A 23,834-nucleotide genomic window follows, 5' to 3' on the forward strand; every position below is an offset into this window, starting at 1 on the left:
TGGTAACGGCGTGTTTCTTTAATGATTGCGTCGATTTACCTTTCTGCCCCTGCTGTGTTTATAAATACTTTTCCCTCTTTTTCTTTGTTTCCTTTCTAAAAACTTTTGTTTACACTCTCTATTCGAAAGAAAACTCTTCCTTCTTCGAGTGCTTTAGTCGTCGTCGCGCCTTCTTCTTTTCACGAACAAAGGTCAGTTCTTTTCCTTCTCCTCTTTTATTATTGAATGCTCTATTTTGCATTTTTAGAGGAGCTTTTATGTGCTTGTAATGAGTCTGACTATAGGGCTAGTGACTCTGTTTTATTGAGGGGCTTGCTTTAGATTTTTGGAGGTTCTGTGTGTGATCCTTTTCCATTTTTCTTTGTAGGTCTTTGTTGCCTTTCACCTATTTTTTACCGAAAAAGATGTCTTCTCATGTTTCTGAATGGGTAGATGTTACTGTTCTTGGGGAGGAACCCTTAGTGGATACCAACTATCTCTCTGAACTTCGCGTTCATCATAGGTTTTGTGGCTCTGATGACGATGAGCCCAAGTATGAGTTGATTGCCCTGAGTCCTGAAGATTGGGTTTGTTTTGGGAAAGCTGCCAATGCTGACCCTCACTTCTTTTTTATGTATGAGAGTCTCTTTACCCGTCTAGGGGTTTTTCTGCCTTTTACTGACTTTGAGATAGAGGTTCTAAACCATTGCCGAGTTGCTCCCACCCAACTTCACTCCAAATCTTGTGGTTTCATGAAAATTTATCAACTTGTTAGCCGTGAATTGGATTTTCCGACCTCTTTAAAGATCTTTTTCTATCTCTTTCATATGACTAAGCCCTTTAGTGGGCAAAATAATAAGCAACAATGGATCTCTTTCCGGGCCATTCAAGGTCAGAAAGTTTTTTTTTCTATCTTTGACGAGTCTTTTTATGATTTTAAAAACTTTTTTTCAAAATTCAAGCCGTAGAGGGTCACCATCCTTTTTTTTCTGAACGAAAATTCTTCTCCTCGCTTTCTTCTTTACTGGCTGGAGGCTTCTCCTATGGAGAAATATGGCCTGAATGACTTGGATGAGGTTGACGAGGCTGTTGTGGGGTTCTTTCAAGAAGTTTGGGGAAGAGCCCCTTACTTGGATACAAAAAAGTTTCTTCAGGGATCTTCAAGTTTTGTGCGGACCCAATTAGGTGGCTTTATTGTTGATTTTGATAATTTTCGACTTGTAATCTTCTTATTTGTTATTTTCGACTTGTAGTTTTTCGATTTGTAGACTTAATTTTTGTTTCCTTCATTTTAGAGATGGTGAAAAAAGGTTCCAACTCCTCCTACCAGAAGGTCCAGGACGCCAAGAGGAGGTTTCGGGCTCGAGTCGATGCTGCCAGGGCCGCTGGTACTCTTCCTCCTCCTCCTCCTCCTAATGATTTGGGGACCTCTTCTCGTCCTATTTTGGTATCCTCCTCTTCTACTTCTTCTCTTCCTCCTCCCATTCCTCTAGCCCGATCTTCCCATGAACCCGCTTAAAAGAAGCGCAAGACTTCTGGCTCTTCTTCTAGAGGTTTTAATTTTGATGGTCTCAAATTCGTTCTGAATCACATCTTTTCCCATATTAAAATTGATATGGATGATGTTTTCGTTGGAAACCATCTTAATATTATAGTTCAGGGGAGTGTTAGAGCTGCTGGTGTGTGCACAAAACTTCTTCATATCTTGAAAAAGATTCTCCTTAGCTCTCTGGGTTCTACCCAAAAGGTTGAGGAGTTAGAGGGGAAGATCTTCCTTTATCAAGAGGAAGAGAAGAGGCTGAAGGAAGAGATCGCCGATCTGAGGGAGGAGAGGGACCGTCTCCAGGAGAGGGAGAAGAGGTTAATGGGCAAGTGTGTCATGGCGAAGGGCCTAAAGGAAAAAGCGGAGCAGAATTATGTCAGGCTCTTTAGGGATAATCTTGACCTGAAGAAGGAGCTGGCAAGAGGTCGGGAGGCTTATCAGGATTTAGAGGACTCCGTGGCTGAGAGCTCGGAGGAGGCCTGGAGGATCTTTAAGGAGTAGGTCAGAGTTATCGCTCCTGGCCTGGACCTTTCTCCTCTCGATCCTGATAAGATAGTTGTTGATAGGTTATTGTCTCTCCTCCCCGACCTGAGACTGACTCCGACCTGAAGACTCATGGGAAGAGAATAGTAGAATCTCCTCCTCGTGAGGAGCGGCCAGATAGAGACCTACCGAGTTCTTCAGGCGTGCCTGCTTCTGCTGCTGAAGAGACTGCTCCGTCCTCCCCTACTGCTGATCCGACTACTATCCCTGACGCTGATCCAACCTCTGGTGGCCCTTAATTTTTCTTCTTCCGATTGACTTGAGCTATTTTTTGAACAATTTCATTTGTTTTTTGTGGTTTGTTTATAACTCTTCCTGGCCTTTTATGGCCGTTAACAAAAAATGCGTTTAATTTCTACCCTTTTTTTGGATAAGGGGTTTAAGATTGATTTGGCGTGTTCATGCTTTCTGCAAATTTTCATTAGGTTTTTCTTAAAACAAAACCCCCCTTTTGATATTTTCATCTTTGAAAAAGCCTTCTTATCTGGGCAGGCTGTGTCTTGTCTAAGTTGTTTTTGGATTTTTCAAAGACTTGAGTCAGCTTGTGCCTTCGCTTTTGATGGCTTTCTTTTTTCTCTTTTTGGTATTCCTTATGGATTCGAATTTTCTTATTTGAATCATTCCTAACTTAGGTTATTTTCGCGATACATTTCAATTCTTCTCGGTTTTTCCAACTTGTTAGTCAATATATTTCCGAGTTATTATGATATGTTTTTATGACCTCTTTACACCGACTCGTACCTCGTCGTTTTATCCTGACAACCACTTAGGTCGGTCATGGGGTTTTCACATTTTGTTGAGCTTAAGTTCGGTGCGTTTCATAGAAAAATGGTGATAACTTAATGAAATTTACAAAGAGATGTAGGAAAAGACCTTTATTTATTAGGCAAAAGGTACTTTTTGCTACTAAGGGTTTAAAAATTGTTGCCCTTTAGTCTCCACTTTGATGCCTCGTTAAAACCCCCTTCAGGAAAACCTTTTTTTGGGAAAAAACCAAGAAGTCGGGAAAAAGAGTACATCAGGGAGTGGAGTTCGCTTTTAACTATAGTACCTTTTCATGTTACAAGCATGCCACGACCTAGGTAGTTCGGTGTCGTTTAAGTCGGTCACCTTGTAGTAGCCTTTTCTTAAGACCTCACTAATTTTGTATGACCCTTTCCAGTTAGCAGCAAGTTCCCTCCCCGACTTGTTAACTCCAATTTCGTTTCTGATCAAGACCAAGTCGTCTGGAGTGAAGCTTCTTTGAATGACTTTCTTGTTGTATCTATTCGTCATCCTTTGCTTTAGCGCTGCTTCTCTTATTTGGGCTTGCTCTCGGACTTTGGGAAGCAGCTAGAGTTCTTCTTTGTGCCCCTGTACGTTTCTAACTTCATCGTAGAAGCTCACCCTTGGACTTTGCTTGTTAATTTCAACTGGTATCATGGCTTCTATGCCATAAACAAGTCGGAATGGTGTTTCTCCTGTGGCAAACTGAGGTATGGTCCAATAAGTCCATAATACTTGAGGGAGTTCTTCAGCCCATGCTCCCTTTGCCTCTTGCAACCTTTTCTTCAACCTAGCCAGTATGACTCTGTTGGCTGTCTCGTCTTACCCATTTGCTTGTGGGTGCTCTACCAAGGTGAACTGATACATGATCTTCATACTGGCTACCAGGTTTCTGAAGGTAGAGTCTGTGAACTGAGTTCCATTATCAGTGGTAATAGAGTGGGGTACCCCATACCTAGTGATAATGTTCTTGTAAAGGAACTTCCGACTTCTTTGGGCTATGATGGTGGCTAGTGGTTCTGCTTCTATCCACTTCGTGAAGTAGTCTACTCCCACTATTAGATATTTTACTTGTCCATGCGCTTGGAAAAAGGATCCTAATAGGTCCAATCCCCATTTTGCAAAAGACCATGGAGAAGTTATGCTAATGAGCTCCTCGGGGGGAGCGACGTGGAAGTTTGCATGCATTTGGCATGGCTGACACTTCTTTACGAATTCATTGGCATCTTTTTGTAAGGTCGGCCAGTAGAACCCGACTCGTGTCACTTTCCTAGCCAAGGACCTTGCTCCAAGATGGTTCCCACAAATACCATTATGAACCTCTTCTAAGAATTTTGTTGTCCTTAAAGTCGGAATGCATTTTAACAATGGTGTAGATATCCCTCGTTTATAAAAGGATATTTTTTACCAAAGTGTAGTTTTGTGCTTCCATCCGGATCTTCTTGGCCTCTTTTTCCTCTTCGGGTAGGATGTCAAATTTCAGATATTCGATTAGTGGGTTCATCCACCCGAGGTCCAATCTGGAAACTTCAAGGACGTCTTGTCTGCCCTCTATTTTTGCGACAGAGGGTTCTTGCAGAGTTTCTTGGATCAGGCTTCTATTATTTCCCCCTGGCTTGGTACTAGCTAGCTTGGAGAGGGCATCTGCTCTGCTGTTAAGATCCCGAGTTATGTGTTTGACCTCGGTTTCAGCAAATTGCCTAAGGTACTCAAAGGTTTTGTCTAAGCACCTTTTCATGTTGGGGTCTTTGGCCTGGTACTCTCCATTAATTTGTGAGGTCACCATCTGGGAGTCGCTGAACACAACTATTTTCGTTGCGCCGACTTCCTCTGCCAGCTTTAACCCTGCAATCAAGGCTTCATATTCTGCCTGATTGTTAGAAGCCGGGAATTCAAATTTGAGGGAGACTTCTACTTGAGTTTCCTCCTGGTTGATTAGTTTTACGCCTGCACCGCTTTCGATTTTGTTGGAGGATCCATCCACGTATAGTTCCCATGTCGTGGAGGCTTCCTCTTGATCACCTGCATATTCTTCCACGAAGTCGGTGAGGCATTGGGCCTTGATCGCCGTCCAAGTTTCGTACTTGAGGTCGAATTCGGATAGCTTTATGGCCCATTGAACCATTCTTCCCGCAATATCCATTTTCTGAAGGATTTGCTTCATGGGCTGGTTCGTTCAAACTCTTATTGTGTGAGCTTGAAAATATGGCCGTAGCCTTCGAGAGGCTACTATTAAGGCATATGCAAACTTCTCAAGTTTTTGATACCTTAATTCAGGGTCTTGTAGAACTTTGTTGGTGAAGTATATAGGATACTTCCCGACCTCATCTTCCTCTATTAGGGCTGATGCTACAGCTTTGTCGGCTACGGACAAATGCAGCACGAGTTCTTCCCCAACTTTAGGTCGGGTCAGAATGGGAGGTTGGCTTAAAAACCTTTTGAACTCCTGGAATGCTTCTTCTCACTCAGGAGTCCATTCAAACTGGCATCATTTTCTTAGTAGGGAGAAGAGTGGTAGGGATCTTAATGCTGATCCTGCCAAAAATCTGGAAAGGACGGCAAGTCGGCCATTCAGCTGCTAGACCTCCCTTAAACAAGTCGGGCTTTTCATTTCTAGGACTACTTTACACTTGTCAGGATTGGCTTCAATCCCCTTTTGTGTTAACATAAATCCCAAAAATTTTCCAGCCTCTACCGGGAAGGTGCACTTTGCGGGATTCAATCTCATCCCATGCATTCTAATGGTGGCGAAAACTTGCGAGAGGTCAGCCAAGAGGTCGGTCTCATCCTTGGTTTTTATTAGCATGTCGTCTACATAGACTTCCATTATTAGATTCCCAAGGTGAGGAGCAAACACTTTGTTCATCAGCCTTTGATATGTGGCCCCAACACTTTTCAGCCCAAAAGGTATGACCACATAGCAATAGTTTGCCCTATGCGTGATGAATGATGTTTTTTCCTGATCCGGCTTGTACATCGGGATTTGGTTGTATCCCGAGTATGCATCCATGAACGACAAGTATTGATACCCAGAGTTAGAGTCTACTAAGGTATCAATGTTTGGTAATGGATATGGGTCTTTGGGACACGCCTTATTCAGGTCAGTGTAATCGACGCACATCCTCCACTTGCCGTTTTGCTTTTTGACTAGCACCACATTTGCCAGCCATGCCAGATACTTGACCTCTTTGATGAAACCGGCTTTTAGGAGGGCTCGCACTTGCTCTTCCACCACTTGGGCTCGTTCAGGTTTGAGCTTCTGTCTTCTTTGCTGAACAAGTCACGATCCAGAGTATACTAATAGAGTGATAGTTTATGTGACATGAGTTCAGGATCTATTCCTGGCATGTCGGAGACTTTCCAGGCGAAGAGGTCGGAATTCTATTGTAGGAGCCTTATAAGCTTCTGTTTCAAATCTTCTTTCAGGCTGGCTCCTATGTTGGTATTTTTTCCTTCCTCTTTTCTGACCTGTACCTCTTTAATTTTTCCTCCGGGCTGTAGTCACAATTCTTCCTTAGCTCGGACTCCTCCTAGCTCGATGGTGTGCACCTCCTTGCCCTTTCCTCTCAGGTTTAAGCTTTCATTGTAGCATTTTCTTGCCAGATTTTTATCTCCCTTGATGGTTATTATTCTCTCTAGTGTTGGAAATTTCATGCAAAGGTGTGGGGTGGACACCACTGCTCCGAGGCGATTTAGGGTTGTCCAGCCTATTAGAGCATTATATGCAGAATCTATGTCGACGACTATGAAGTCGATGCTCAGAGTTTTGGACTTTACCCCTTTCCTGAAAGTTGTGTGTATGGGTATGAATTCTGGTGACTTTATTGGTGTATCACCTAGCCCATATAGAGTATCGGGATAAGCTCTTAGCTCCTTTTCGTCCAACCCCAGCTTATCAAATGCCAGTTTGAACAGGATGTCAGCTAAGCTTCCCTGATCCACCAGGGTTCTGTGAAGATGGAAATTGGCAAGGATCATGGTTATCACCACTGGGTCGTCATATCCAGGAATGACACCTTGCCCATCTTCTTTAGTGAAAGAGATGGTTGGGAGGTCGTGTGCTTCGTTTTTGACCTGGTAGATTTCCTTCAAATGCCTCTTGCGAGATGACTTTGTGAGTCTGCCTCCCCCGAATCCTCCCGAGATCACATGTATATGTCTTTCCGGGGTTTGTGGTGGTGGGTCTCTTCGGTCCTCGTCATCTCGCTTCCTCTTAGCATGATGGTCCGACCTTTCCATAAGATATCTATGCAGCCGACCTTCTCTGGCCAGCTTTTCTATCACATTTTTGATGTTGTAACAATCATTTGTGGAGTGACCATATAGTTTATGATACTCACAGTAGTCGCCACGACTCCCCCCTTTTTATTTTTGATGGGCCTAAGGGGAGGTAGTCTTTCAGTATGGCAAATTTTCCTGTAGACATCAATTAGGGAAACTCGTAGAGGGGTATAGGAGTGATATCTCCTAGGCCTTTCAGGGCTGACTTTCTCTTTTTTCTTGGGCTCTCTCTCTTTCTCTTTTGATGAGTGAGAGTGCCCAGGTCACCAGCTTGGCTCTCGAAGCCTGGTGTTTTCCTTCATGTTGATGTACTTCTCAGCCCTTTCCTGTACATCACTCAAAGAAGTCGGGTGCCTTTTTGAGATGGACTGGGAGAAGGGGCCTTCTCGGAGTCCATTTACCAGGCCCATAATCACTGCCTCTGTGGGCAGGTCTTGAATCTCCAAACATGCTTTGTTGAACCTTTCCATGTAGTTATTCAAAGGTTCTCCGACCTCCTGTTTTACTCTCATGAGGCTCGGTGCGTGCTTCACTTTATCCTTCTGGATGGAGAATTGCATAAGGAACTTACGCGAGAGGTCGTCGAAGCTAGTGACCAAATTTGGAGGGAGACTATCGAACCACTTCATCGCTACTTTCGTCAAGGTTGTCACAAAAGCCTTGTAGCGAGTAGCATCAGAGACGTCAGCTAGGTACATCCGACTTTTGAAATTGCTCAAATGATACTTTGGATCTGTAATTCTGTCTTAGTGATCCATATTAGGGCTTTTAAAGTTCCTTGGAACTTTTGCCCTCATTATGTCCTTGCTGAACGGATCTTCTCCTCCTAGAGAAGAGTCTTCTCAGTCGTTGCGAGAACTTTGACTTTTGAGAGCGGATTCTAATCTCAGGAGCTTTTCCTCAAACTCCTTTCGTCGTTTGATCTCATTCCTCAAATTCCTTTTCGCCTCTCGCTGTCACTCTAATTCTTGTTCCAACTGCTCCAGTCGTCCCTAGTGGCCATGGAACAATCCCATGAAGTCAGTTGCATGGGATTGTCCTTTTTTCTGATTCATGCCCCTCAGAGGAGTTTTTCTTTGGGTCATTCACCCCTGAGGTTCTTTCTTTGTGCTAATTAGTCACCCCTTGGTGAGTGACTATTCCTCTATCGTTATTACTAGCGTCCTGATTCTCTTACTCAGAGTTAGACGCTGTGTTTCCATCCTTGTTGAAATCGTCTGTCATTACTGCTTGATCTCTCGGGTCCCCGGTAATGGCGCCAATGTTACGATGGGCAACCGGAGATTAATGGGCTGAACTGGTAAGGTAGGTCCAATCGTCTGCTGGAGGAGGTCTCTGACTTGATTCGCGTCAGGGAGCCGCCGTCCGACTTGTATGTATGAAAGAATAGGGGGTGGTACCTGCAAGGACACTCTGGTGCCTAAGTCAGCAAAGGGCTTTACAGGTTTATAGAGCATTGGAACTTAGAGATACTTGAGAGTTGTCAGTGTATTTATAGTGATGAACCAATAATTACCGTTAGAGCAGTTTTACCTTTTAAGAAGGATAACCGTCCCTTTATTTTAGGAAAGTTGAGATATGACTTCTAGAAGTGGGCCGAGAGATTTTAGGGGCAGTTACTTATTTGAATAAATGTTATCTGTCAGTTATCTTTCAGGCCCGACTTCTCAGAAGCGAAGTACGCGTAGAGTCCGACCTCTTTGAAGGAAGTCGATTGTCAGCGAAGGCTAATTCTTTGTATTGAGCCTTCTTAGCTTATTTAGACTTGAATCTTAATGTTTAGGTTAAGGTATGAACAAATTTAATTACATGAGTAATATAATCTTTTAAATCAATCTCCAAAAAGTTTTTAGTTAGACAAATTAATTGGTTAATAACTTTTACTTATCAAATTAGTTTTTAATATTTTATTTCGTTAGATAGATAAATTCTCACATCAAATTATGTCTATATAAAAAATATATAAATTAAAAAATTCTTAAAAATTATTGTGTCTTTTAATTAATTTGTCTAATTTTTTACCTAAATTTAACGTAGAAATTAATATATCTAACGAAATAAAATATTAAAAACTAATTTGATAAGTAAAAGTTATTAACAATTAATTTGTCTAACTAAAAATTTTTTGGAGATTGATTTAAAAGATTATATTACTCATGTAATTATATTCTTCATTCATATTTAGAATTCGAAGAAACAAATTAGTATCTTCAAACCTTAAGACTATAGTTTGTGTTTTGAAATTGAAATTTTAACGGTCACATAAATTTCATAGATTATGGTCTATAAACATCTTACAAAGTAATATATAAAAACTAATGATTATTAAACTACACTGACATGTAAATTACATTTGTCATATTATCATTTCTATTTCAATCACCAAAATATTTGATAACAAAAAAATAGTAACGATCAAAATTTTTTATTTAATATTTATTAATTATTATAATAATTATAATTAATAAATACTAAATAAATTTTTTTATCTTTTTAGTATTATTAGTGTTTTGGCAAGAATACTCCTTTCGAGTTATATGTCGGCCTCGCGTCACAGCCTCACGTTAATCCTAAGACACTTTGTAGCCTAAATTGAACTAGAAGTATCCTCGTGAATTCGAAAATATAGTACCGGTAAAAAATACTTCGACGCCCAAATTAATAAAAAAGATCTCTTAAAAATAATAGCGAGTATATAATTAGAATATTGTTTTATGGTGTGTTGTTGTGGGGTTGAATTTCTTCTTGTTATATTGTCGGTACCGTGCTTGATTTATAGCTCGGTTAATATTGAAATAGTCGTTGATTTTATCCGAGATCTTTGCGACCGATCTCGTGGCAAGATTACAAGGAGTATTCCGTTAAAATAGAGCCGTTTTTATAATAAGTTGTGTCGAAATATAACTTGGTTTTATCTATAAAGTGTGGTACAATAGTACAACTAGTATATCTTTTTATTTGACATTTTTTAAATTGAATTACTTTCTATTATGGATTATTCGTTTTTAGTATTTGGTATCGAAATTTATTGATTCAATTTTAATTGTTTTATGCAGTTTTTATTAAAAAGAAAAAAAAAGAATGAATTCTATTAAAAATGAGTGTAAAAAAGATAAAAAAATATCAATATTGTTACTTAAAAAAAGGATAACAAAAAGTACCATAGGTAATAATTCTTAAATTGATAAAAAATATAAAAAATAAAAAAAGAAAATAAAAAATATTAGCTTATATTCTTATATTTTGTGTTCAAAGTAAAAAAAATTAAAATCTCTAAAATTGTAGTGTGAGTAGTACAACAAATATTGTATTCAATCTTTTTTTAAATTTAAATTAATATATTGTTTTTTTATTACTACTATTTCAATTTTCTTAAATTTAACTTCAGTCCACTTACGTCCAAGTATGCAGCATGTCACGGCCTTGGACACACTCCAACGCTACCGTGCCGGCACTCGGACTTACTCAACCTCTTGAGCTAAGACCAAGTCAGCCTAACCCTCAATACTTAGCAAGAAAGCTAAGAACACAAGAGAACACAAGAGAAAGGAAGCTTTGGTGGAAAGAACCCTTTATTACTCAAGTGTTGGTTACAAATGATTCACACACACCCAAACTCTAACTCTTACCCCTATTTATAGCCATCCACCTCCTCAATGGATGGTTAGGATTAAATCTAATCAACGGTCCAGATTAATCATCCAGAACCTTCTTTACAAATATCTATCCTACCACAACTCTCTAAATGTTTCTAGATTATTCCATACCACTCTTTATACTTCTATATACATCTACACTCTTCTAGAATAATCTATGACCTTTCAGAGTCTTCTAGAATCTTCTAGGATATTTCGGGACTTTCTAAGACATTCTAAAATGTTCCGAAACTATCTAGAGTATTCTCAAACATCCCAAAAAACTATACAAATACTGTTAAATTTAACCTTCTAAAATTTACCGTGACACGATGCTCTAGAATTTATCGAACATGATCAGATGCAAAATTCTTCATGATATGGTTTAAGCATACTCACATGGAAGACCGGGTGAATCTTCATAGAGGGAGGAAGTTGTACTTTGTAAGCAACCTCCCCAACACGTCCAATGATCTCAAATGGCCCTTCGTATTTGCGGATTAAGCCCTTATGAACCTTGCGAAAGGCTTTGAATTGTTGTGGAAGAAGTTTGATCATTACCTTGTCTCCCACTTGATAGCTTGCATGCCTCCTCTTCTTATCTGCCCATTTTTTTCATCCTCTTGGCAGCTTTGTCGAGGTAAAAACGAGTGACATCTGCTTGTTCTTTCCATGACTTAATCATATGATAAGCTCCAGGGCTCTTCCCTGAGTAAGGGGAAGGAAGAGAGTGAGGTGTAAGCGGTTGTTGTCCAATCACAATCTCGAATGAGCTCTTCCCTGTAGACTCACTCCTTTGCAGATTGTATGAGAATTGAGCAATGTCTAGGAGTTTTGTCCAATCCTTCTGATTAGCGCTTACAAAATGCCTTAAGTAACACTCGAGTAACGCATTCACTCTCTCAGTCTGCCCATCGGTTTGAGGATGGAAGCTTGTTGAGAAATGAAGCTCCGACCCAAGGAGTTTGAACAGCTCTGTCCATAGTCGTCCTGTGAAGCGTGGATCTCGATCACTAATGATGCTCTTAGGTAATCCCCAGTACTTCACCACATTCTTGAAGAATAGTCGTGCTGCTTCCTCTGCAGTGCAGTCAGTAGGGGCAGTATAAAGGTAGCATACTTCAAAAATCGATCCACTACCACGAGAATAGATCCAAACCCCTCGGACTTCGGTAAGGCAGAGATGAAATCTAGAGAGACACTTTCCCACGGTCGCTCTGATGGAGGCAGAGGTTCCAACAACCCGCTTGGTGTCTTATTTTCAATCTTATCTTGTTGGCACACAAGACAAGTCTTCACATAGATCTCCACTTCATCTCTCATTTGAGGCCAATAATAAGAAGATTCAATGAGTGCTAAGGTCCTTCGCTGACCTTGGTGACCAGCCCACTTGGTGTCGTGGCATTCTCTTACCAACTTCCTTCTCAGATTTTCCCATTTAGGAACGTATAGTCTTCTCCCTTTTGTGTAGAGAAGGTCGTTTTCTAACCAAAATCTTTTGGTCTTACCTTCTCTAGCCAACTCCACCAACTTCTTGGCTAATGGATCGTGATGCAACCCTTCCTTGATGGTATGCACAATATCTCCTTCAACCATAGAAATGGCCCCCATCCTGTATGGTTTTAAGATAGGCGGTTTTGCTCCTAACTCCAATTCAATGTTGTCATCCATCTTTCTTCTAGGTGGTAACTGCTTTGGCAACTCGAGAGGTATCACATCCTTATTTTCTTCAAGGACTTCCTTGATTTTATAGGAAACATCTTCTCCTTTGGCTGTTGACTCCTCTTGTAGTAAAGCCAAAGACATCATCTCCTCCTTCTTGAAACCTTTCTTGAGTTGCATGGTCGAGAGCATCGGGATTCTTCCCAGAGTTGCATGGCAGACAGTATCGGTGGTCCGCCAACTTTAAAGACTGTAGGGACCATGCATGGAGACCCTTTCTCCATGACGCATACTATATTGTAGTATGGCATAGGTATTATATTTGCCTTCCTTTGCAAATCGAGCCTGATGACTATTTTAAAATCGTCCATGGGTGCTACTGAGAAATCCACAAGGCCCTTCCAAGAACCAAGAGTCATCTCAACCCCTTTTGCTACTCCCTTAAGGGGTTCACCCTTGGTGTTCACGGGTTTGAACCAGCCATTCTTTTCGGTGATCTTCAACCTAAGCCTCTTTGCTTCATCAGGCGTGATGAAGTTGTGTGTAGCACCAGTGTCGATCATAGCCATGACGGATTTTTCATTGATAAAGGCTTTGACATACATCAAGCCTTTCTTTTCTGCAGTGCTTGCCTCTTTGGTCTTCACAGCATTTATGTGTTGGATAGATCCAACACACTCAGTTACTTGAGTTTGAGCTTCTCGTTCCTCAGCGATAGATGCCAAAGTCCCTAACTTGGGACAATCCTTCATTTGGTGTGGTCCCTTGCACACGAAGTATCCTCCTTTGGGCACGAAAGCCTTCTTCTTTTCTTCGTACTCTTTCTTTGAAGAGTATTTTCCTTCCTTCTTGGTTGAGAAACTCTTCCCCTTGTCTCCCCCACCTTTAGCAAAACTAGGCTTGGAGGAAGACTTGGGTTTAGAGTCTCCCCTATGATACTCAGTGAGTGATTCGGCCGCCACGATGGCCTCATCGGCATCCTTAACATTCCTTCTTTGTAGTTCTTGCTTTGCCCAAGGTTGGAGTCCATCAATGAAGAAGAACAATGCATCCTCTGATGTTAAGTTGGGGATTTGAAGTGTGAGAGTAGTGAACTCCTTTACATAGTCACTAATTGTACTCTTGTGCTTCAACTCCCTCAACTTCTTCCTTGCTTCATAAACCACATTTTCAGGGAAGAATTGTCTTTTCAACTCCCTTTTGAAATCTTCCCATGTGGTTATGTTGCAAGTACCATTTTCCATATCTACGCACTTTCTCCTCCACCACAAAGTAGCATTATCAGAAAGGTAGAGAACTGCAGTGTGTACCTTTATTGCTTCTTCGACCACCCCTTGGCCTNCTTTCTTTGAAAGCATCTAGTTCTCCTAACACATGAGTTTCGAGGGTCTCCTTGTCATGTTCTATCCTTTGGAACCGCTCATCCATAGAGGATAGAACATTTTCCAACATAGAAACTCTTTCTTCTAAGAAGTTAGAGTCCTTACCACTAGGCTCACTTGAAGAACGTACCTTCTTGCCTCCCCATTGAGAAGGAATAGTATCCCTTCCCCTTTGTGACTCAACATGCTCCATGGTGATATTTGAAGCCATACCAACAAACCACTTGTGCTCCCTCTCGAACCTTGCTCGGATACCAAATTGTCACGGCCTTGGACACACTCCAACGCTACCGTGCCGGCACTCGGACTTACTCAACCTCTTGAGCTAAGACCAAGTCAGCCTAACCCTCAATACTTAGCAAGAAAGCTAAGAACACAAGAGAACACAAGAGAAAGGAAATTTTGGTGGAAAGAACACTTTATTACTCAAGTGTTGGTTACAAATGATTCACACCCACCCAAACTCTAACTCTTACCCCTATTTATAGCCATCCACCTCCTCAATGGATGGTTAGGATTAAATCTAATCAACGGTCCAGATTAATCATCCAGAACCTTCTTTACAAATATCTATCCTACCACAACTCTCTAAATGTTTCTAGATTATTCCATACCACTCTTTATACTTCTATATACATCTACACTCTTCTAGAATATTCCATGATCTTCTAAAGTCTTCTAGAACCTTCTAGAGTATTCCAGAACCTTCTAGGACATTCTAGAACATTCCGAAACCATCTAGAGTATTCTCAAACACTCCAGAAAACTATACAAACACTGTTAAATATAACCTTCTAAAAAATTTACCGTGACAAGCAGCAGAATTAATAATAGTGCGTTTGATTTATTTTAGTAGTGGACAATGATAAACTAATTTTTTGGATAGAAAATCACATTCATTATTATCTTCACCGAAATATATATTCATATCTGTTTTTTTTTTTTTATGACAATGATATCCCATTCGGTACGATAAAAATCAGGTTGTCAGAGGGGCTTTTTATTCCTAAACTTCTGTTTCTTCAGATTTCACTCAGTAGCTGCTAAATTAACCAACAGATCGCATTGTTTCTGGTTCAGTGAGTTGAAATTTGTTCACTTTAAACAGAGACGAATAGAATTAGACCATCCTCAACTTCCAACCAAAGGCTGAGAGCACTCCTATATGACTTCATGATTGATTATATAGCACATCAAATGGTGTTTATTATAACTCACGGTTGCATTGGGAACCTATCGGCCGTTTGGTTCGTAATTCCCAGATTTGTACCCAAAATATAAGTTGTATTGGAAATTACTTAAAACTATGTATAATATAAAAACGTTACAAGACCAATTGATTCGGCATTTACGAAAACACGCAGAAAATACAATACAAGAACCTCACCGTTCAATTTCCCATTTATTCACATGACACGCAGAAAGCACACTACAGCATTCAAGAACAAGAGATTACTAGATCACTGTATACTGCATACTTTTGCTTAACCAGTAATTTGAATGGGCTTAACATCATGTTTCTTAACTTCCGCCTTGGGAACAGTGACAGTAAGAACACCATTCTCCATGGATGCCTTCACCTGATCCATCTTGGCGTTCTCGGGGAGCCTGAACCTCCGCATGAACTTGCCGCTGCTGCGCTCCACACGGTGCCAGGTGTCATTCTTGTCCTCCTTCTCAACGTTCCTCTCGCCGCTGATCTGAAGGACACTGTTATCTTCGATCTCAACCTTCACTTCCTCCTTCTTCAGACCAGGAAGATCAGCCTTGAACACATGCGCTTCGGGAGTCTCCTTCCAATCCACACGAGTGTTCACGAATGCAGAATTCTCTGAAGAAGTAAGAGAGCTCGGGAATTGGAAGTCCCTGAAAGGGTCCCAGACGTCGAGGGAGAAAGGGTCGCTCCTTCTGCCACCAAAGAAACTTGGAATCAGCGACATCTTCTCTTTGTTTGATGATTAAGGTTGTAACTTGCAAGCAGAGAATGTAGGTGTAATTGTCGTTGTCAATGCTTGTGCCCGATGATGTTGAAGGTGAGAGAGGACAAGAGGTATTTATAGTGATTAATGGTGGAACGGAATGAAGATGCAGCTTCTAGAAATATCCTACTTATTTCTTCATCTATTCGATTCGAAGCTGTTCTGGATTCCTCTGGGGCTAGTAGAGAAATAGAACATGATACAACAAGAAGGCTCTAGATTTTTTTTTTTTTCGTTTACAGAAGGCTCTAGATTCAACATTACAGCCTCTTGTGTGAAGCCCATGACTTAAAGGGCTTAAGGATTGATTAAAATGAAACAATGAGCCCAATAACAAATAAATAATAGAACTCAAGTTCTTACCAGTATGACAAAAAATAAGTTCTTACCGCTAATATTTCCAAAATAAATAAATAAAATTATTCTTAACAGCTTACCGAATACCGATATAAAAAGAAAAGGAAAAATTCTTACCAATTTAATATATGTGAACTGGATCAAATTCTTCTAAACTGATAAAATAAAAAATTAATTATTTTTAAATTAAAATAATAGAATTTACATATAAATATATAATAAAAATTACAATTTCAGCGGTAATTAATTAATCTCTCATTTTATTAGTTTATCAATATTTTTATTTTAAATGATCTAAATTCTTTTAAACTACCAATAGTTTAAATTAATAGAAACATGTGCTTCAACCAAAAAAGTAAAGCCAAATTGAAGGTTTAGTGTGCTTATGTTTTGGTCATGTATGAATTTCTAATTTTGACAAATAATGTTTGCTCTCGTTTGAGATTATTTACCTAAGAGGGAAATATCTACATTTGATCAAATTATGTATTGATTTTACACAAGAGAATATTTTACAAGTAAATGTGAAATGTAAATTACAATGATATGGTTCGTTGTATTAATGAAAATATTGTTAATGTTTGGGGAGCGAATATTTTTACTTTTAATTTCATAATATTATTTTTCTATTATATGTTATTTTTAAATTATTTTTAATATAATTTTTTATTATTATAAAAAATAAAATAACGAAAATTAAAATAATTTTTAAAAATTTACATAAAATAAAATTAATAATGTCGTATTTGGAAATAACAACCTCACTTCCTAATGTATATAGTATTCACCTAATTGGACTAATGATTTATATATATCGTTTCCACTAATATGTAATATACACAATGAAATAAAATAATAGAGAACACAATAGTTTTAAATAATTGATAATTATTGCGTTTTTTTTAAATTGAAAGACGGGATTAAACTCACTAAAGTCCAGACAAAAGAAAACTAAGCTACAAGACAAAAGAGAAATTCCTCTTGAACTTAACACGAGTTAAGAGAATTTTAATTTGAGTAAAACCCATCTAATTTTTTTAGAACAATGCTAGGGGCCATCAATTTTTATGATTGTTAGCCATCAACTAGCCATCAATGATGATTTGATGGTGTGAGATTGGTATGAGATTTCATCCAATGGCTCACCTTCTTCTGCTGGTTACATGCTGGCCAAAATTCAATAAAACTGCTGGTCCCCTAGACTTTTCCTTCACGAAAGAGTAATGCTAGGAGGCCAGTAATTTTTATGATTGTTAGCCATCAACTAGCCATCAATGATGATTTGATGGTGTGAGATTGGTATGAGATTTCATCCAATGGCTCACCTTCTTCTGCTGGTTACATGCTGGCCAAAATTCAATAAAACTGCTGGTCCCCTAGACTTTTCCTTCACGAAAGAGTAATGCTATGAGGCCATTAATTTTCATGATTGTTAGCCATCAACTAGCCATCAATGATGATTTGATGGTGTGAGATTGGTATGAGATTTCATCCAATGACTCACCTTCTTCTGCTGGTTACATGCTGGCCAAAATTCAATAAAACTGCTGGTCCCCTAGACTTTTCCTTCACGAAAGAGTAATGCTAGGAGGCCAGTAATTTTTATGATTGTTAGCCATCAACTAGCCATCAATGATGATTTGATGGTGTGAGATTGGTATGAGATTTCATCCAATGGCTAAAATATTTTGACATTGGGATGAGTTAGCATTCTGATTGATTCTATAAGGCTAAAATTGTTAGATTTGGGTTTTCTAAAATTTCAATTTTATTTTAGAAAGTAAAGTGTAATTTTTTATTATTTATTTTATAGATAAGACTAAAAATAAATATGAGAGAGAAACCATTCAAGAGTAAAAGATCACATCTTATTCTCTAAAAAAAATTTAAAATTTAGAGGATTCAAATCCAAAATTGTTATATCCAAATAAAGCCACGGTAAAGACTCGAAGCTCTTCGAAACTTGGAATTTACCAAACGAAAATTTATTTATTTATACTTAAAAAAGAAAAAAAGAAGTTAACGAATCAATAGGCCTTTCTAGAAAATACCGGATGAGTCCTCTATGGCAGTTTAAATACCCGGTGTGTCCTCTTTGCCCATGATCAAGAAAACATACAGAAGCAGTTCTCTGATAGCAAACAAAGCCACAGAACACAACAATCACTCTCTTTCGGAGTAGCAAGTATATCATCTAATAGAGGAAAAGATGTCTCTGATTCCAAGTTTCTTCGGTGGGCGAAGGAGCAACGTCTTCGATCCTTTCTCCCTCGACGTTTGGGACCCCTTCAAAGACTTCCAATTCCCGAGCTCTCTTACTTCTTCAGAGAATTCTGCGTTCGTCAACACTCGTGTGGACTGGAAGGAGACTCCCGAAGCTCATGTGTTCAAGGCTGATCTTCCTGGTCTCAAGAAGGAGGAAGTGAAGGTTGAGATCGAAGATAACAGTGTCCTTCAGATCAGCGGAGAGAGGAACGTTGAGAAGGAGGACAAGAACGACACCTGGCACCGTGTGGAGCGCAGCAGCGGCAAGTTCATGCGGAGGTTCAGGCTCCCCGAGAACGCCAAGATGGATGAGGTGAAGGCAGCCATGGAGAATGGTGTTCTCACTGTCACTGTTCCCAAAGCAGAAGTTAAGAAACCCGATGTTAAACCCATTCAGATCACTGGTTAGACGTGCGTGAGAATGAAGCAATTCTGCATCCAATTAGCTGTTGAGTCTTGTTTGTTTTCCTCTTGTAGTAATGCGTCTGTCTGTGTGTGTGTAATCTCCGCTTAATTCTGTTATATTTTGCTTGAAAATGGTGTGATTTCTTCAAAAGAAGGACTATCTTGCAATTTAGTTTATATGGTTTGAAATTGAACAAGGTAAATAAAAATCACAGGCCTATTAGTTTTACGTATTTTCCTCGCCATCCAAAAAGGACCTAAATGAAGAATGGAGACTTGTAATTTAATCCACGAGTTTTGGCGAATAATTCTCCTAACCTTCCCCAACGCTTCCTAAAAGGAAACAAGTTATTTATTCTTGTGTTATTAATGTTGAACAAGTTAATTACAAGAGAAAATCGCAGATTAAGAAATGTCGATTATCCCAACGACGAACCCCCTGGAGGAAAACTCTTCCCTTGCACTGCCACAACTGTCACGGGAGGACCCCTTGTTCGTGAGCAGAGACGTGGATTGGAAGGAGACGGCAGAAGCGCACGTGTTCAGGGCTGATATGACGGGTCTGAACAAAGAGGAGGTGAAGGTTGAAGTTGAAGAAGGCGGTGTGCTTCAGATAAGCGCCGAGCGGAGCGTACAAAGGGAAGAAAAGAACGGTGATGCCACGCACCGCGTCGAGTGCGCCACTGGAAGATTCTCCAGGAGCTTCACTCTTCCTGCTAATGCTAGAATGGATCAGCTCAAAGCTTCCATCGACAATGGGGTTCTAACTGTCACTGTCCCCAAAGACGACCTCAACCTATTGCATGCTGTTTCCAATTGACTGCACCAAACTCTCGCTCTTCGTTTTTGCTGGATTTGAATTTCATTCTTTGCTTCCTTTTTTGTTTGTTTGTGGAGTTAGAAGAAAGAAATAAATGTGTTTGTGTTAGTTAACGTTATCATCACAAGTATTTTCATTCATTAATTGTATCAAAACAAGATATCTTCGAATAGAATAATGGCATTTTCTTAATTAATTGATCCCACCATGACCATTGTAGTGAAAATTGTTGAAATTTGTTCATTATTATTAGACTATGCATTGATTTCCCCAAGGGTCATAGTCAGACTTGGTTTTCTCGCTAGTATTACGAAGTTGATTCACTAGCAATTTCTAATCTGTACTAAGCAATTTTTCAAGAAGAACGAAGCTGATATTCAACGATGTAATCCTAGTGGAAAATTGATCTAATTAATAGCCGGAATGTCAATAATACGATGACCTTGACTTCGAAACCTAACGATTTAAGAACAGAGCCACACCAACCGGAGATAAATAATTAGTGTTATTGGATTCCTTAACGTATATAAGCTCACCAATTGCAAATCTTTTTTTCTTATGTGTGCGTTTGAAACTAAGAAAGATGTTACACATTGAATCTTTGTTTTTCCGTTTTATGAAGATCATCCAATTCTTTTTCATCAGGCTATCCGTTTCCAATGGAAATGAACTACGAATTATAATAGGTCTTATGAGTCATGAGGATGATTCAAGATTCATATTGCCAATATATAGCAAAATAATTCAACAGTAGGCTCTTTCTTTATCTTTTTTTGTTTTTTCCCCAAGAAAGCGATACATCTCTATCTACTTGTCTAGTGGAGTTGCTTACAAGGATGGATAAATTGATATCTCATCAAAGTGGGCACCATGTCAAAGGTGCCACTGCCACAATATCCAATCCAAAGGATGGATCTTTGTCCCGGTTTCCTGCATCAAAGGACGACTGTTGATTGATTCTTCTCTTCTAAGCAACTTAAAGCCTCTGTTAGTCGCCTAACAAGGTTGAAAGAAACAAATCCTGCACAAAACCAGATCTCCCAGCTGCTTGTCTCATCCTTTTCTCCCGCTCTTCAGCGCTCAACGACGGATCAAAGCTGCAGACACATACAGAACAAGGAATGTTATGTAACCCCATTTTTTTTAATATGCATTAAGCATGATGGTCCATGCACGTTCCACTTAGTGATGACTTGAGAGACTCAGAATTTTAAAGCACCTTGATTTCCATATATGTGAAGGTGCTGTATTCTTTGCAGAAGACTCTTCAGCACTGGTTACCACAGATTTAGAAATTTCTTCAGCTTCACAAGCAGGGAAATTTAAAATAAGAGAGGACAAGAACGGATCAGTGGCTGCATTAGATACTGTGGAACTGTTTGATGACCGATATCCGCCACTGCCACCAAGAAGCACCTGTAAATGAGCCTCACGAAGATCACGACCCAAGAGTGACAATGTTTGACTGTTTGGGATGGCAACTCTTCTTAACCTGCGCCTTCTCTGTAAGTAATCAATAGTTAAGGGAATCAATGAAGCGTGTTCATTTAGACTGCCCATCATCTTAGCAAGCACTTTGCAAATACATAAATAATAATCAGAAATGTAGAAAGGATATCTTAAACAAGTGCCCATGTTGCAGTGTTATGTGACTCAACATGTCCCTTGCAACTTTAACTGAGCATATGGGACAAATCTGTATCATAGAAAAAACAAACAATGAACCTATTATAAACAGGTTTAAAGATTAATTCAATCTTTGAGGCAGGGATATAAGGTAACAAGAGCACACAAGACAAATACAAACAATCAATCTTCAGCAGCTTTGATTTTTCCATTCAAAACTCGGCACAAACACAAATCATACATATTCTAGTTTCCACTACATGATCAGATGAGTTTAATTAATGATCTTTTCATCCTTAACATCTAGGGTTCAGGATTTGTAAGATTGTAACAAGCTACCTATCTGCATAAGAAGTTGCTGAGAACAAATGTCCTCAATGATGTTGAATATAATGTATAAATGAATTACACACAAGCATACAATACATACGGCAATTATCAAGAAACGGAGAAGATAACACAATTCTCGTTGAAGCTATATGCTCAATATCTAGGAGGAAATAAAAGGTTCAGCCTCAAGACCCCAAAACCTGTACTATCATTTAGCTCTGTATGAATTGTTCTTCAAGCATACTTATTCGAAATTATCACAAAATTTAAAACTAAACCATAGAACTCCTCTTCACACACACTTTCCTCGTCTACAAGGTTTACATTAATCAGTAAGAAATCTATCTAGATAATTTATCCCATATCTGATTATTCTAAATCCTGAAAAAGTATCACATCAAAGACATGCCAATTCTGAGAAAGTATCTCATGTAGCCACACTTTTGGCTCCGGATTTTATATGTAAACTACCTCATACAATACCTCTAAGCTAGAAACATAGAGAAAAATCCATTTCTGCTAAGCCATAAGGTTCAGCTTCCAATCAATTGAGTAAGCTATAATCTAATAAGCTACCAGCACCTTTGCTATCTATGCTAACCAATTTCTCTCCACAAATATTTAAGAACAAATAGGATCTAGCTTTAGATTGATTTATTTGTTCCTTTTGCGTGCGTGTGTGTGTGAGACAAAACAAACATAATCACATGAAAAATAACAGAACAACCATAAGATCTAAATAGCAACGTAAGGCAAGGAAGTGATATCAAAAGAAGAAGAATCATCATCTACCGTGACCCTGGATTCACATGAATGTTCATCTTCAAGATGCGAACACAAGGAGGCGATGTCGAAGTCCTCGTAACAATAGGGGCACGGAAAATCTGGTCGCACCTCTTCCTCCAAATCAAAATCATCCATTCCCAACCGATCTGAAAACACACCCCCAAATATATATAAAAAAATCAGATTTTGACTTGAACCAGAAATTTTTTCTCAACCATAAAAAAAAGATAGCAGCGAAGAAAAGGTACCTAGGTGTGGGTGATGATGCTGAAGAGCGTACTGTCTTTTTGCAGCGGCAAGGCGTGAGGTCCAGAACTCAGAATCCATCGAAGGATCAAAGATACAACTTTGATTGGAAAGGGGGGAAAAAGGTGCTATGAAATCAAAATTCAATAAAATACTAACAAAATAAATGGTTTTTAAAATTTGTTGCCCCGGATAAATTAAAATAATTTGTAATTGAAGCTGGTCTCCATGCTACAGGTCTAAAGCAAGAGATAGGTAGAGGATGAAGATTATTTTGTTGTCTGTAATATTATTTTGTTCAGAAATGAAGATTAGAAATATTTAGAATTGACTTATTCTAAGAGCTCGGTTGAGAGAATGCGGATTGAGATAGCCGACTGAAATGGGAAAGAGAGAGAGTTACTTTGTGGTTGCCGAAAAGATTTTTCATATGGGTTTAAACCTTTTTTTTTTATCGTTGTTTTTAATTTGTTATACCATAAAAATATCCAACTTATTTTTACAGTACGACTAAGTTTTATTATTGCTTCTTTTTTTTTTCTTCTTAAAAGCAAAGGAAAAAATTCCAAATACTAAAGTTGAAAATTAAAATAAAAATTAACAACTCTGTTCATATTAAATTTTAGTATCAAATGGTTTATATAATAATTCAACTTATGTTTTACAACTTTGAATATTACACTAAGATAAGTGTTTATAAATATATCATATATATTAAACATCTAATAATTATATCTTAATCATCATATTAATTTATATCATTGAATTTTAACGGAATAGACCATAAAATTAGCTTCCAAGTTGCGATGGCTTTGAGCAATTGGGAGGAAATGTCGGACTTGTCTTGGTTGTTGGGTGATGTCTCCGTTTTGCTTTCTATTTATTGTTATGTGGCTACGAGACAATTTTATGGCCTCGTTTGTGATTCTTATCTACGATATTAGTTTTTGCAGAATTTAAGAGACAATAAAAAATTAATAGGGTCATTGGATAATATTAAAAGGTTTATCTATTATAGGATACATCATACCGCTTTTTATTTTTCATATAAAAAAACTAGCGTTATCCATCGTTATTGAAGTTTTGTGTGTTATCTAAGGAATTAAATCTAAAGTAGTTTTTAAGGTTCACAAAATGAATTAATTTAGTTTTTGATTTTTTAATTGTACTATTTATGTTTATAAGATGGAAAAAAATACAGTTAATTGATTCCTTCTCATTTTTTCGTCC

General features: G+C 38.7%; 4 protein-coding genes across 6 annotated transcripts in view; 2 read left to right on the plus strand and 2 right to left on the minus strand.

The window, feature by feature from the left end:
• LOC107480777 (17.3 kDa class I heat shock protein) overlaps window positions 1-15,928 on the minus strand; it is a 38,234-nt gene extending 22,306 nt beyond the window's left edge. Inside the window, exon 1 of one of the 2 annotated variants that reach the window (XM_016100948.3) lies at window positions 15,405-15,928. In XM_016100948.3, the coding sequence (XP_015956434.2) occupies window positions 15,405-15,730 (326 nt within the window). In that variant the 5' untranslated portion in view covers window positions 15,731-15,928. The remainder of the gene's footprint in view (window positions 1-15,404) is intronic. The other variant, XM_052259166.1, reaches the window with a different exon arrangement.
• Window positions 15,929-18,225: 2,297 nt separating this feature from the next.
• LOC107480774 (17.3 kDa class I heat shock protein) lies at window positions 18,226-18,950 on the plus strand. The gene is given in 2 exon segments (XM_016100946.3): window positions 18,226-18,783; window positions 18,786-18,950. Coding segments are annotated over 2 exon segments (507 nt in total). The 5' UTR covers window positions 18,226-18,335; the 3' UTR covers window positions 18,845-18,950.
• Window positions 18,951-19,169: 219 nt separating this feature from the next.
• Window positions 19,170-19,724, plus strand: LOC107480775 (18.5 kDa class I heat shock protein-like). The gene has a single exon (XM_016100947.3). The coding sequence runs from the start codon at window positions 19,209-19,211 to the stop codon at window positions 19,614-19,616; it is 408 nt and encodes a 135-aa protein (XP_015956433.1). The 5' UTR covers window positions 19,170-19,208; the 3' UTR covers window positions 19,617-19,724.
• Window positions 19,725-20,321: 597 nt separating this feature from the next.
• Window positions 20,322-23,016, minus strand: LOC107480773 (protein DEHYDRATION-INDUCED 19). 2 transcript variants are annotated; one of them, XM_016100945.3, is made up of 5 exons: window positions 22,607-23,016; window positions 22,365-22,504; window positions 21,235-21,312; window positions 20,836-21,125; window positions 20,322-20,713 (listed from the first exon to the last, which is right to left on the minus strand). In XM_016100945.3, exons 1-5 carry the CDS (start codon window positions 22,683-22,685, stop codon window positions 20,605-20,607), a joined length of 696 nt encoding a protein of 231 aa, XP_015956431.1. In that variant the 5' UTR covers window positions 22,686-23,016; the 3' UTR covers window positions 20,322-20,604. The 2 variants fall into 2 exon arrangements, with proteins under 2 accessions (XP_015956431.1, XP_020994674.1); XM_021139015.2 differs by lacking the exon at window positions 21,235-21,312 and having other exon boundaries at window positions 20,836-21,119; window positions 22,607-23,014.
• Window positions 23,017-23,834: the final 818 nt, after the last annotated feature.

This window comes from Arachis duranensis, chromosome 3, assembly GCF_000817695.3.
Source record: "Arachis duranensis cultivar V14167 chromosome 3, aradu.V14167.gnm2.J7QH, whole genome shotgun sequence".
NCBI lineage: Eukaryota > Viridiplantae > Streptophyta > Magnoliopsida > Fabales > Fabaceae > Arachis > Arachis duranensis.